General features: G+C 37.8%; 1 protein-coding gene across 1 annotated transcript; it reads left to right on the top strand.

The window, feature by feature from the left end:
- The first annotated feature begins 716 nt into the window (after positions 1 to 716).
- Positions 717 to 7,651, top strand: LOC127690220 (prostate and testis expressed protein 4-like). The gene is made up of 3 exons (XM_052189763.1): positions 717 to 783; positions 7,110 to 7,220; positions 7,530 to 7,651. Exons 1-3 carry the CDS (start codon positions 717 to 719, stop codon positions 7,649 to 7,651), a joined length of 300 nt encoding a protein of 99 aa, XP_052045723.1.
- The last annotated feature ends 6,659 nt before the right edge of the window (positions 7,652 to 14,310 follow it).

Raw genomic sequence — 14,310 nt, forward strand, 5'->3', positions numbered from 1 at the left:
TCCTAAGGAAAAAAATGGAGGTGCTGGAAGACAGGAGCCTGGGGAGTTGCATGTAAAATATAAGCTTAAAATTCCTCCTTTCTTATGACACAAACTGGAGAATTTTCCAGTTTAGCAATAACCTGTGCAGGAAACGTTCATGTTACATGTTCGTTCTCTGGAACCTTTTAATTCAGAGTCACATTTCCCATTTCTGAATCCTAGGATGAGCAGATATTTCCCACTTAGTATAAAGAGACGTTTCTGAAAGGCCAGAAAACTAGTGCACTCATTCTCTTTCTCTTCTCTTCTCTTCTCTTCTCTTCTCTTCTCTTCTCTTCTCTTCTCTTCTCTTCTCTTCTCTTCTCTTCTCTTCTCTTCTCTCTCTCTCTCTCTCTCTCTCTCTCTTCTTCCCTCCCTCTCTCTCTCTTGCATGCATACATATGTGTGTGTGTGCATGCATGCACGAGAGCACACACACACACACACACACACACACACACACACACACACACACACGGGTACACGGAAGAGATAAGTGAGGGGACACTATCTGACTCAGCTGTAGCTAAATAGCTGGACAGCCTGTACTTTCCATATTATCATACATCTCGTTTTTAGAAAAAGAAAAGGGCATTTCCTCCCAGTGCCTATGTTGCAGATTCCTTCCTGTTCTCTAGCTTTATATAGAGATCAAGTGGCCATCATTTACCTCAAGCCACCTTCTCACATCCAACATGAATGCAGTGATGAAAATCGGCACACTGCTCATTGTGACTTTATCTTGTCTCTGCATCGTGGAGGGTAAGTGTCTCCAAAGGGGAGTGAAGGGAGGTCTTAAGGGTGGTAGTCTCTAAACCACTGCCCTCCAGACTCAGTCAGGCATTGCAGCTCAAACCTGAGGTTCTGGACACTGGAGAGATCAGTGATTGCAGAGAAATGGGACGGTAAGTTTCAGACCTTCAGTTCTTTGAGCTTTTAGTTTTAGGTTTCCATTTTATTTCCTCTTTTCTAGAAACACTATTATGTTGTATTCTACACAACAGTATCCTTCCCTTCGTTTCTCTGGCCACTTCTTCTCCATGTGCTTTGCAGGGATCTTTATTTACTTAATGACACCTGGGCTCTTCAAAGCTTAATACTACTCACAGATTCCATTCTATTTTCAAGGTCTCAATTAAAATTTGTAGCTTAAAAACCCTAACTTCACTCCTTAGGGTGAACTCACTTCTTGGCTTCTGTCTTATAACAGTGAATGCACAGCTCCTTGAATATCAGCCTTGATATATTACGCTCCCTCATTACTAAATAAAAATTAATGGCTAATTCCTATCCTTTCTACCTCTCAAATGTACTTGAAGTACAATGTCATTTCTATTTTGTCAACGTTTTCATACTAAGAAATGTTAAGCCATAAAACAGAAAATGTAGGGTTCTTTACCTATTAGAGAAAGATTTTCTTTTACTAGATATTTGATTTATTTACATTTCAAATGTTAACCCCTTTCCTCCATACCAGTCCAAAAATACCCTATCCCCCTTCTCCTGCTTAAACACCCCCTCCCACTTTCCAAACCTGGCATTCCCCTACACTGAGGCATCAAGCCTTCACAGGACCAATGATATCTCCTCTCACTGATGTCTGAAAAGGCCAACATATGCTACATATGTAGCTGGAGCTATAGGTCCATCCATGTGTACCTTTGGTTAGTGGTTTATTCCCTGGGAGCTCTGGGGATACCAGTTGGTACATAATACTGTTCCTCTTATGGGGCTGCAAAGCTCTTCAGCTCCTTGGATTCTTTCTCTACCTCCTCCATTGGGGACCCTATGATCAGTCCACTGATTGTCTATGAGCCATGGGTAATTTGATCCCCCTTCTAACATGGACCAAAGTATCCACACTTTGGTCTTCCTTCTTCTTGAGCTTCATGTGGTCTGTAAATTTTATCTTGGGTATTCCCGAGCTTTTGAGCTAATATCCACTTATTAGCAATTGCATACCTTGTGTGTTCTTTTGTGATTGGGTTACCTCACTCAGGATGATATTTTCTAGCTCCATCCATTTGCCTAAGGATTTCATGAATTCATTGTTTTGAATAGCTGAGTAGTAATCCATTGTGTAAATGTACCACAATTTCTGTATCCATTCCTCTGTTGAGGGACATCTAGGTTCTTCCAGCTTCTCGCTATTATAAACAAGGCTGCTATAAACACAGTGGAGCATGTGTTCTTATTATGTGTTGGAGAATCTTCTGGGTATATGCACAGGAGTGGTATATCTGGGTCCTCAGGTAATAAATACTAGGTCCAATTTTCTGAAATACCACCAAATCGACTTCCAGAGTGGTTGTGCCAGCTTGCAATCCCACCAATAATGGAGAAGTGCTCCTCTTTCTTTACATCCTCTACAGCATCTGTTGTTCCCAGAGTTTTAGTGGGAGAATTCTGACTAGTGAGAGGTGGAATTTCAGGGTTATTTTGATTTTCATTTCCCTGATGATTAAGAATATTGAACATTTCTTTAGGTGTATCATAGCCATTCAGTATTCCTCAGATGAGAACGTTTTGTTCAGCTCTATACCCGATTTTTTATTAGTGTTATTTGTTTCTCTGGAGTCTAACTTCTTGAGTTCTTTGTATGCATTGTATATTAGCCCTTTATAGGATTTTTATAGGAGATAGGATTGGTAAAGATCTTTTCCCAATCTGTTGGTTGCCATTTTGTCCTATTGACAGTTTCCTTTGCCTTAAGGAATCTTTAGAATTTTATGAGGTCCCATATGTCAATTCTTGATCTTAGGACATAAGCCATTGATGTTCTGTTCAGGAAATGTTCTTCTGTGCCCATGTACTCCAAGTCCTTCCCCACTTCCTCTTCTATTAAATTCATTGTATCTGATTTTATGTAGCGGTCCTAGATCCACTTAGACTTGAGCTTTCTACAGTGAAATAAGAATGGATCAACTTGCATGCTTCTACATGTTGACTGCCAGTTGACACAGAAACATTTGTTGAAAATGCTTTCTTTTATCTACTGGGTTTTTTAGCTCCTTTGTTGAAGATCAAGTGAACATAGGTGTGTCAGTTCATTTCTGGGACTTCAATTCTATTCCATTGATCTACCTGCCTGTTTTTTAATCACTATTGCTCTGTAGTATAGCTTGAAGTCAGGAATGATGATTCTGCCAGAGATTCTTTTGTTGTTGACAATAATTTTACCTATCCTGGGATTTTTGTTATTCCAAATCAATTAGGAAATTGGCCTTTCTAACTCTATGAAGAATTGAGTTGGAATTTAATGGGGATTGCATTGAATCTGTAGATTGCCTTAGGCAAGGTGGCCATTTGTACAATATTAACTCTGCCAATTCATCAGCACGGAAGGTATTTCCATCTTCTGAGATCTTCAATTTCTTTCTTCAGAGACTTGAAGTTCTTTTTTTTTTTAATTTTTTTATTCGATATAATTTATTTACATTTCAAATGATTTCCCCTTTTCTAGCCCCCCCCACTCCCCAAAAGTCCCGTAAGCCCCCTTCTCTTCCCCTGTCCTCCCTCCCACCCCTTCCCACTTCCCCGTTCTGGTTTTGCCGAATACTGTTTCACTGAGTCTTTCCAGAACCAGGGGCGACTCCTCCTTTCTTCTTGTATCTCATTTGATGTGTGGATTATGTTTTGCGTAGTCCAGTTTTCTAGGTTAATAACCACTCATTAGTGAGTGCATACCATGATTCACCTTTTGAGTCTGGGTTACCTCACTTAGTATGATGTTCTCTAGCTCCATCCATTTGCCTAAGAATTTCATGAATTCATTGTTTCTAATGGCTGAATAGTACTCTATTGTGTAGATATACCACATTTTTTGCATCCACTCTTCTGTTGAGGGATACCTGGGTTCTTTCCAGCATCTGGCAATTATAAATAGGGCTGCTATGAACATAGTAGAGCATGTATCCTTATTACATGGTGGGGAATCCTCTGGATATATGGCCAGGAGTGGTATAGCAGGATCTTCTGGAAGTGAGGTGCCCAGTTTTTGGAGGAACCGCCAGACTGATTTCCAGAGTGGTTGTACCAATTTGCAACCCCACCAGCAGTGGAGGAGTGTTCCTCTTTCTCCACACCCTCTCCAACACCTGCTGTCTCCTGAATTTTTAATCTTAGCCATTCTGACTGGTGTAAGATGAAATCTTAGTGTTGTTTTGATTTGCATTTCCCTAATGACTAATGAAGTTGAGCATTTTTTAAGATGCTTCTCCACCATCCGAAGTTCTTCAGGTGAGAATTCTTTGTTTAACTCTGTACCCCATTTTTTAATAGGGTTGTTCGGTTTTCTGGAGTCTAACTACTTGAGTTCTTTATATATATATATTGGATATTAGCCCTCTATCTGATGTAGGATTGGTGAAGATCTTTTCCCAATTTGTTGGTTGCCGATCTGTCCTCTTGATGGTGTCCTTTGCCTTACAGAAACTCTGTAACCTTATGAGGTACCATTTGTCAATTCTTGCTCTTAGAGCATACGCTATTGGTGAAGTTCTTGTCATACATATCTTTCATTTGCTTAATTAAAGTAACACCAAGGTATTTTATATTATCTGTGACTATTGTGAGGGGTGTCTTTTCCCTAATTTCTTCTCAGCCTCTTTGTACTTTGAGTATAGGAAGGCTACTGATTTGTTTGAGTTAATTTTATATGCAGCCACTTTGCTGAACTTGTTTATCAGGTTTAGGAGTTCTCTGGTGGAATTTGGGGGGGGGTTACTTAAGTATACTATCATATAATCTGCAAATAGTGATACTTTGACTTCTGCCTTTCCAATTTATATCCCTTTGAACCACTTTTGTCGTCGAATTGCTCTGGCTAGGACATTAAGTACTATATTGAACAGGTAGGCAGAAAATGGACAGCCTTGTCTAGCCCCTGATTTCAGTGGGATTGCTTCAAGTTTCTCTCTATTTAGTTTCATGTTGGCTACTGGTTTGCTGTATATTTCTTTTACTATGTTTAGGTATGGGCCTTGAATTCCTGATCTTTCCAAGACTTTTTGTCATGAAGGGGTGTTGGATTTTGTCAAATGCTCTCTCAGCATCAAACGAAATGATAATGTGGTTTTTTTTATTTGATTTCTTTATATAGTGCATTACATTGACTGATTTCCATATATTGAGACATTCATGCATCCCTGGGATGAAGCCTACTTGATCATAGTGGATGATCATTTTGATGAGTTTTTGGATTCGGTTGGCAAGAATTTTATTGAGAATTTTTGCATCTATATTCATAAGGGCAATTGGTCTAAAGTTCTCTGAGAAAGACATTTTTTACAATACTTCAAAAACGTAGAGTTCTTTTTAAAAAGAACACATAAATTTTAAAGAGAACAAGGAAGGCCCAATAGGATGCTTTGGAGAGAAGAATGGGAAGAGAGAAACGATGTAATTGTGTTATGTCAAAAACTAAAAATATAAGGAAAGAAAATTTTAAAACTTCCTCATGGCAAAAAATAAAAGTTAATTAATGTCATGAACAATTGGCTAATATTCTTACTATAGAATGACTTCAAATAAAAAAATTAAATTCACTAATAATCTAACATAAAAATAAGTTAAAGCAATAAAAATTCACCCTAGAGTAAATACAAATAGGTTTTAAATATATAAAGATGTGCTCAATCTTATTCATTATATAGCAAAAAGAAATACAAATGAAAAGAACCTATCAGATATTTCATATTCAGAAACTGAATAATAGAATACAATGATCTGGTTTAAAAAAGATAAGAATTGTCTAAAATTGATAACAAGAGTGTATATAATTTCATTCCGATTAGAGTCAATCTTGCAAATCTACCAAAATCATTATTTTTAACCTGAAATTCTGCTTATATTAAATTATTTAATAGATAGAATCACATGCAAATGATATTATATTAGAACAACCTCAATATATTATAATGAATAGTGTTCAGGATTGTGCCAAGTCATATCAAAAAATAAAAATAAATATACATAAGGAATTGATTAACTAAAGCCTGCTACAAAGCTACACTGGCATATTATGTATATAGCAAACTGTTAAAAGAAATCAAAGTGCAGAATATGTATACTGGATAGCCATATCACTAAATTATAATGCTCGAGAATCTGATATAAAAAAGTTGCACTATGTTTGCAACTAACGTGTGCATCTACCCATTTGCCTTAAAAATCATCTCTATTTATAAGAGGATGAACTCTTGGATAATGCAAAAACAATCAGATTTGTCATTAGGAACTGCGAGCAACATTTGTAACGGTAGATTTTGTGGAGTGGGGAGAGTAGAATATAAACCCATATCACAAAAGCATCCTCAAAATTAGATGTCAGTTAAGACCTCCTGGGCTCTACATAGGTTCTGACTCAATAATCTTAGAATGAATGAGATGAAAAATTAAAATAACATACTACACTTTTCTGTCTCCATAAACTTTGCTCTTAATTCTTAAAGCTAACTTTGTCATAGCTTTTGATGTCACCTCATCATCCTTCCTCTCCTGCCCTGTTATTACCTGACACAAAGATTCCTGGATCATTTCTCAGTTTGGTAGTAACACTTGGTGATACTTATTTGTTGAAAAGAGAGAAAGTCGGGCTAAGCAAGATGGGAGCATCAGCAGAGTATGTAACCTCAGTGTGCTGTGAACATCCCATTGTTATTCTGTCCTCTATACCCTCCAACACAGAATTACCCAGATCTAACGGACATGTCCAAATCACCAATAGTCAACTCAAGTCCTTGTCTAGAGAAGCCCTGCCTAGAAGACAGCATATTGACAGCATATTCATCTCTGCCCAATGAAATCTGTCTATTGTTATACTCAAACTACATTTGAATTCTCTCTGTTTTTATTTCATCTTCAAATATAAGTAGGTACTAACTATGTAATGTGAATGATGCCTTTATTATCTTCATCCATCCTCTAGCTTAATTCACAGAGTTATGTTGAATACCAGCTGATGAGGTAAACAGACAACACAGTCTATGTGTTAACACTGAAGCCTCTCTTTGTTCTTGTAATCCACTGTTCCCATGGCCCCATGGTTCATCCTAAAAATCCTAATCTCTCCTTATCCAAAAATACAGGTCTCATCTGTAATGTCTGTAAAAAATCACAGAATTCAAAATGTAAAGAAAATAGAAGCCAATGCGTTGCAAAAGCTGGTGAATCATGTTATAGCACATCATACTATTATGGTGAGTAGAGATGATACAGACTCCAAAAATGTCTTCAAACAACTATTCTTCCTACTACTGCCTTTATAAAGAAGGTGACAATATCTATCTCTCTAAGTAATAAGGCAGTGAATACATTTGGGGAGGGAGGAAAAGGGTATTTTCAAAGAGGCTTGGCATCCAGAATCAGAGTCAATAAAGAAGAGTAACCTCCAAAGGAGATGAGGAAGGGGATATAGTATGATTGGGTTTTCCTCTTGGTGGTGACTTTTAGAAAGTTGTCTTATAACAAATTCTTCCAGCATGTATAATCAACTTCTTTATTTTTAGGAACTAACCATGTGTTCTCACACCAAGGGTGCCAGTATAAATGCCAGGAAGGAGAATTAAAAAGAGGACAATTATTGACTTACATAATGTGCTGTGATAAAAACTTGTGTAATAGTTTCTAGATGGAGAAGAATTGCTTGAAGAAAATCATCTTCTGTTCAAGATCCAAACTTACCAATGAACCAAGATGAGGAATTTGCTTTTCTACTCTGTTTCCACACTGGCCTGAGATTCCCTGAGATAGCAATGGAGTCTGTATCCTCATTTCAGTGAAAGACTTCATGACCAAACCATTAGACTACTTCAAAACAAACAAACAAACAAACAATTCCATACTTACCATGTGAATTTACTTTTCCAGTTTGCAATGTCTAAGCCCTGTAATAGTGTTCCAAAGATTTTTATTTTAATCTCTAGAATCTATGGACGCTGCAGTAAGTGGCAAAATGGACACTGGAGATGTGAATAAGGGTATTTCTGGATTGTCAGGGTGGGTCTTAGTTCTAAATACAAATGTTCTTATAAAATGGGGGAGGGGTAGGCATGAATTGACTATAAAAGAGGAAATGATTGTGTAATTGTGACACAGTAATTGAAGTGATATACCTTGAAGATGGATCAAATGGTCATGAGCCAAGAGATATAAAACGCCACTAGATGTTGAGAAGGGCAATGAAATTAATTTTTCTCAGTGCCTCTAGAAACTTACCATACTGCTACTTGATCTTATCCCCAGGAGATTTAATTCTGACTACAGAGTTCTACAAATTGAATAAATGTGTGTTGTTTTAAGCAATTATATTTGTATTAATTTGTCATATCAGTGATGGGAAATCCTAATAGGTATATAGAAATTAACAGTGTTGGAAATCTTGACCACCAACTAGGGGGTATCCAAACTAGAATCCTTTGTCTCAGATGTGGAGTACCCTGCAAAAGAAAAGGAATGTAGAGTAAGTGGTATCAGTGAGTGAAAGGTTAGTGGGTGAAAGTTCTATCTCACATGGTGCAGGCAGCCCTTCAGATGTGACTTTGAAGCTAGTAGTCCCTACCATTTTCTTTTTTCTTAAACACAGATTTTTATTTAAATTATATTATTTATTTACATTCCAATCATTGACACCCCACTGTTTCCCTCCCACAGTTCTTCATCCCATCACTCCTTCTCCTTGCCTCCAAGGGGATGCACACACACACACACACACACACACACACACACACACACACACATGCAAGCATGCACATATGCACGCACACACAAACACCAGGCCTTGCCCTTCCCTCAGGCATCAAGGCTCTCTAGGATTAAATACATCCTCTCACTCTAAGGCCAGACCAGAGCACCAAAGCATTAAACTACCATTTTCTAAAGCAATCGAATATGTGTTCTAACAGATGAATTTATAGTTTTTCACCAGTTCATATGCTATCTCTCCTGAGTGTTAGATTCTCTGCATAGCTTTGGTTTAGTTTTGCAATAATTGTGTTTGTATATTCAAGTTCAGGGTGGAAAGTCACTCACAATATGATACTGAGTAAAAATGCCCATTTTTATTTTTCTCTATAAAATATACTTATCTGATATGTTCTGCTATAAAACAATTTATCCATTCATATGAGATACTATTTTATAATATATTGAAAAAAATTGAAAAAGAAAGCCTTCCAGTATGAGCTGGTGCCCTCAGAAGACCTTGGGCACTGGTTCTTCACCCACTCCCAAAACACTCAGAGAAAGCTCGACTCCCAGATGCTCTAACATGCTCATGATCACAGACAAGGAGGCCACAACACCGGCCCCAACACTTAAAGTAACTGGGACCCCCTCCATCCAAGCACACAGGAACACCAGACTAGCCAGTGGTTCCTTCCTGTCTGAGCTAGTGCCCTGAGCAGACCCCGGGCAATGGCTCCACATCCAGTCCCACAACACCCAGAGGAAACTCCCAAGTGCTCTAACATGCCCAGGATTCAGAAGTTTGTTCACACCAGGATTTCAATTACTATAGATGGAGAAACCAAGGTATTCCATGACAAAAAACAAATTTACACAATATTTTTTCCACAAATCCAGCCCTCCATTGGACATACTACTATCTGAGTACACAGCAATACCACTCCTGTGCATATACCCAGAATATGCTCCAATGTGTAATAAGAACACATGCTTCACTATGTCCATAGCAGCCTTATTTATAATACCCAGTAGCTGGAAAGAACCCAGATGCACTACAACAGAGGAATGGATACAGAAATTGTGGTATATATATACAATGGAGTACTATTCAGCTATTCAAAATGAATTCATGAAATACTTAGGCAAATAGCTGGAACTAAAATGTGTCATCCTGAGTCAGTAAACTAATCACAAAAGAGCACACATGGTATGCACTAACTGATAAGTGGATATTAGCCCAATAGCTCAAAATAAACAAGTTACAATTCACAGACCACAGGAAGCTCAGGAAGAAGGAAGATCAAAATGGGGGTGCTTTGGTTCTTGTGAGAAAGGGAACAAAATACACACGGGAGCAATTATGGAAACAAAGTGTTGATCAGCGACTGAAGGAAAGGCCACCCCAGAGACTGTCCTACCTGGGGATTGATTCTATAAACAGTCACCAAACCCCAATACTATTATGGATGACAAGAAGTGCTTACCAAAAGGAGCCTGCTATGGTTGTCTCTGGAGGGGCTTTGTCAGTGTCTTACAGGTACAGAGACACAGTCAACCATTGGTCTGAGACCGGGGTCCCCAATGGAAGTTGGAGGGCTGATTGGAGGAGTTAAAGAGGTTTGCAGCACCATGGGAAGAACAAAGATGTTGGCCAACCAGACACCCCAAGGCTCCCATGGACTAAGCCATAAGCAAAGTAATACACATGGTTCCAGCCAAAAATGTAGCAGAAGAATACCTTGCTGGGCATCAGTGGGAAGAGAGGTCCTTGGACTTATGAAGCTCAATAGATGCCACAGGATGAGAAATTTAGGGGGGGGTAGGTGGGAGTAGGTTGGGTCAGGGGCATATTCTTTGAAGCAGGGAGTGGGAGGATGGGTTGGGGGTTTTCAGGGAGGGGGAAAACTGGCAAAGGGTATAACATTTGAAATGTAAATGAAGAAAATATTCAATATAAAAAATTACAGGTAAACAAAAACAAACAGGAGTCAACAGGGAACAGGAACACTGGAGCAGCTGTAAGAGGATCCTCTGGGCACCATCTGCTCCTGGGAGCTAGGGCTATCCCACAGCCCTCTTTTCCTCTTTATGCTGGTCCTGCCAGGAGCGAGCTGGTCTCCCAGGAGTGATGACACAGGATTAAATCCCACAGGAGAGACAAGCTCCAGCCAGAAACAGAAAGACCAACTACCATCAGAGATACCCAGGTAGCAAAAGACAAGCACAAAAACCTTACCAACAGAAACCAAAGCTACAAGGGATCATCAGAACCAAGTTCTCTCACAACAGCAAGTCCTGGAAACCCCAACACAACAGAAAAGCAAGATTCAGATTTAAAATCACATCTCAGAATGATGATAGAGGACTTTAAGAAGGACATCAATAACTCCCTTAAAGAAACACATGAGAACACAGGTAAACAGAGAGAAGCACATAAAGAGGAAACACAAAATCCCTTAAGGAATTAAAGGAAAACAACCAAACAGGTGAAGAAATTGAACAAAACCATCCATGATCTGAAAATGGAAGTAGAAACAATGTAGAAATCACAAAGGGAAACACTTTCTATCCACTCCTATAGATATAAAACCTAGGAAAAAGATCAGGGGATCATAGATGCAAGCATCACATACAGAATACAAGAGATAGAAGAATCTCAGGTGCAGAAGATACCATAGAAAACATTGGCACAACAGTCAAACAAAGTGCAAAATGCAAAAGGCCCCTGACCTAAAACATTCAGGAAATCCAGGATACAGTGAGACCAAACCTAACAATAATAGGTAGAGAAAAGAATGAAAACTCCCAACATAAAGGGCCAGTAAATATTTTCAACAAAATTATAAAAGAAAACTTCCCTAACCTAAAGAAAGAGATGCCCATGAACATACAAGAAGACTACAGAACTCCAAATAGACTGGACCAGAAAGGAAATTCCTCCTGGCACATAATATTCTAAACATCAAATGCACTGAACAAAGAATATCAAAGAAGTAAGGAAAAAACATCAAGAAACATATAAAGACAGACATATCAGACTTATACCAGACTTCTCTTAAAAGCAATAAGATCCTGGAAAGATATCAAGCAGACCCTAAGAGAACAAAAATGCCAGCCTAGGCTAATATACACAGCAAAACTCTCAAATACTATAGTTAAAGAAATTAAGGTATCCCACAAAAAAAAAAAAACAAAAAACAAATTGATACAATATCTTTCCATAAATCCAGCCATTCAAACAATAATAAATGGATGGAAAAACTTCAACAAAAGGAGGGAAATACAACCATACAAATAGCAAGAAAATAATCTTTTAACAAAACAAAAAGAAGATAGACACATAAACATAATTCTGCCTTTAACAACAAAAATAATAGGAAGCAGCAATCACTTTTCCTTAATGTCTCTTAATATCAAAGGTCTCAATTCCCCAAGAAAAAGACATCGACTAACAGACTGGATACATATACAGGACCCAATATTTTGCTGTATACAGGAAACTCACCTCAGTGACAAAGACAGACACTACCTCAGACTAAAAGGCTACATAACAAATTTTCAAGCAAATGGTCCCAAGAAACAAATTGGAGTAGCCATTCTAATATCCAACAAAATCAACTTTCAACTTAAAGTAATCAAAAACAATAAGGAGGAACACTTCATATTCAACAAAGTTAAATTCTACAAAGAAGAACTCTCAATTCTGAACATCTATGTTCCAAATGCAAGGGCACTCATGTTCATATAGAAGCTTAAAAAGTCTCAAAGCACATGTAATAGTGGGAGACTTCAACACCCTACTCTTAGCAGTGGACAGATCATGGAAACAGAAACGAAACAGAGACACAGTGAAGCTAGCAGAAGTTATGAACCAAAGGGATTTAACACATAGCTATAGAACATTTTATTGGAAAACAAAAGAATATACCTTCTTCTCATCATCGCATGGTACCTTTGGTACCTTCTCCAAAACTGACTATATAATCAGTCACAAATTAGGCCCCAACAGATACAAGAAGATTGACATAATACCATACATCCTATCAGATCATAATCGACTAAGACTGGTCGTCAATAACAATAAAAATAATAAGAAGCCCCCATACAATTGGAAGCAGAACAACACTCTACTCAAAGATAACTTGGTCAAGGAAGAAATAAAGAAAGACATTAAAGACATTTTGGGATTTAATGAAAAATAAATCCACAACATACCCAAACTTATGGGACATGATGAAAGCAGTGCTAAGAGGAAAATAATGCCTCCAAAGAGAAACTGTAGAAAGCTTACAGTAGCAGCTCTAGAGTATATCTGAAAGCTCTAGAACAAAAAGAAGCACATACAACAAAGAGGAGTAGATTCAGGAAATAATCAAACATACGGGTAAAATCAACAAAGTAGAAACAAAAAGAACTATACAAAGAATCAAACAAACAAGGAGCTGGTTCTTTGAGAAAATCACCAAGATATATAAACCCTTAGCCAGAATAACCAGAGAGCACAAAGTGAGTATCCAAATCAGCAAACTCACAAAAGAAAAGGGATACATAACAACAGAAACTGAGGAACCCCAAAGATCATCAGATTCTACTACAAAACCCTATACTCAAAAAAACTGGAAAATCTAAATGAAATGCACAGCAGATAAAAAACAACCCCTGTAAAGTGGCTGGATATAAAATAGACTAAAACAAATCAGTAACCTTCCTCTAATCAAAAAATAAGTTGAGAAAGAAATTAGGGAACCAATGCCATTCACAATAGTCATAAATAATATAAAATACTTTGGTGTGACTCTAACCAAGCAAGTGAAAGATCTGTATGACAAGAAGTTCAACTCTCTAAACAAAGAAATCAAAGACCTCAGAAGATTGAAATATCTCCCATACTCATGGATTCGCAGGATTAACATAGTAAAAATGACCATCTTCTCTAAAGGAATATACTGATTCAATGCAATCCCCATCAAAATTCCAAATCAATTCTTCAAAGAGTTAGAAAGAGCAATTTGCAAATTCATTTGGAATAGCAAAAACCCAGTATAACAAAAACTATTCTCATCAATAAAAGAGAATCTGGGGGAAATCAACACCCCTGATGTTGAGCTGTATTACAGAGCAAGGGTAATAAAAATGTATGGTATTGATACTGAGACAGGTAGAAGGATGAACCCAATAGAATTAGAGATCCAGAAATGAACGCACACACCTATGATCACTTGATATTTGAAAAAGGAGTTAAAACCATACAATGGGAAAAAGTCAGCATTTTTACAAATGGTGCTGGTTCTACAGGATTTCAACATGCAGAAAAATGCAAATAGACACATTCTTATCTCCTTGTACAAAGCTCAAATCCAAGTGGATCAAGGACCTCCAAATAAAACCAGATGCACTAAAACTTATAGAAGTGAAAGTGGGCAAGAGCCTTGGGCATACGGGAAAATTTCCTGAAGAGAACACCAATAGAGTATGCTCTAAGATCAAGAATCAACAAAAAGGACCTCATAAAATTGCTGAGCTTCTGTAAGGCAAAGGACACTGTCAATAAGACAAAATTACAACCAACAGATTGGGGAAAGGTCTTTACCAACCCTATATCTG

Source organism: Apodemus sylvaticus, chromosome 7 (assembly GCF_947179515.1).
Source record: "Apodemus sylvaticus chromosome 7, mApoSyl1.1, whole genome shotgun sequence".
Lineage (NCBI taxonomy): Eukaryota > Metazoa > Chordata > Mammalia > Rodentia > Muridae > Apodemus > Apodemus sylvaticus.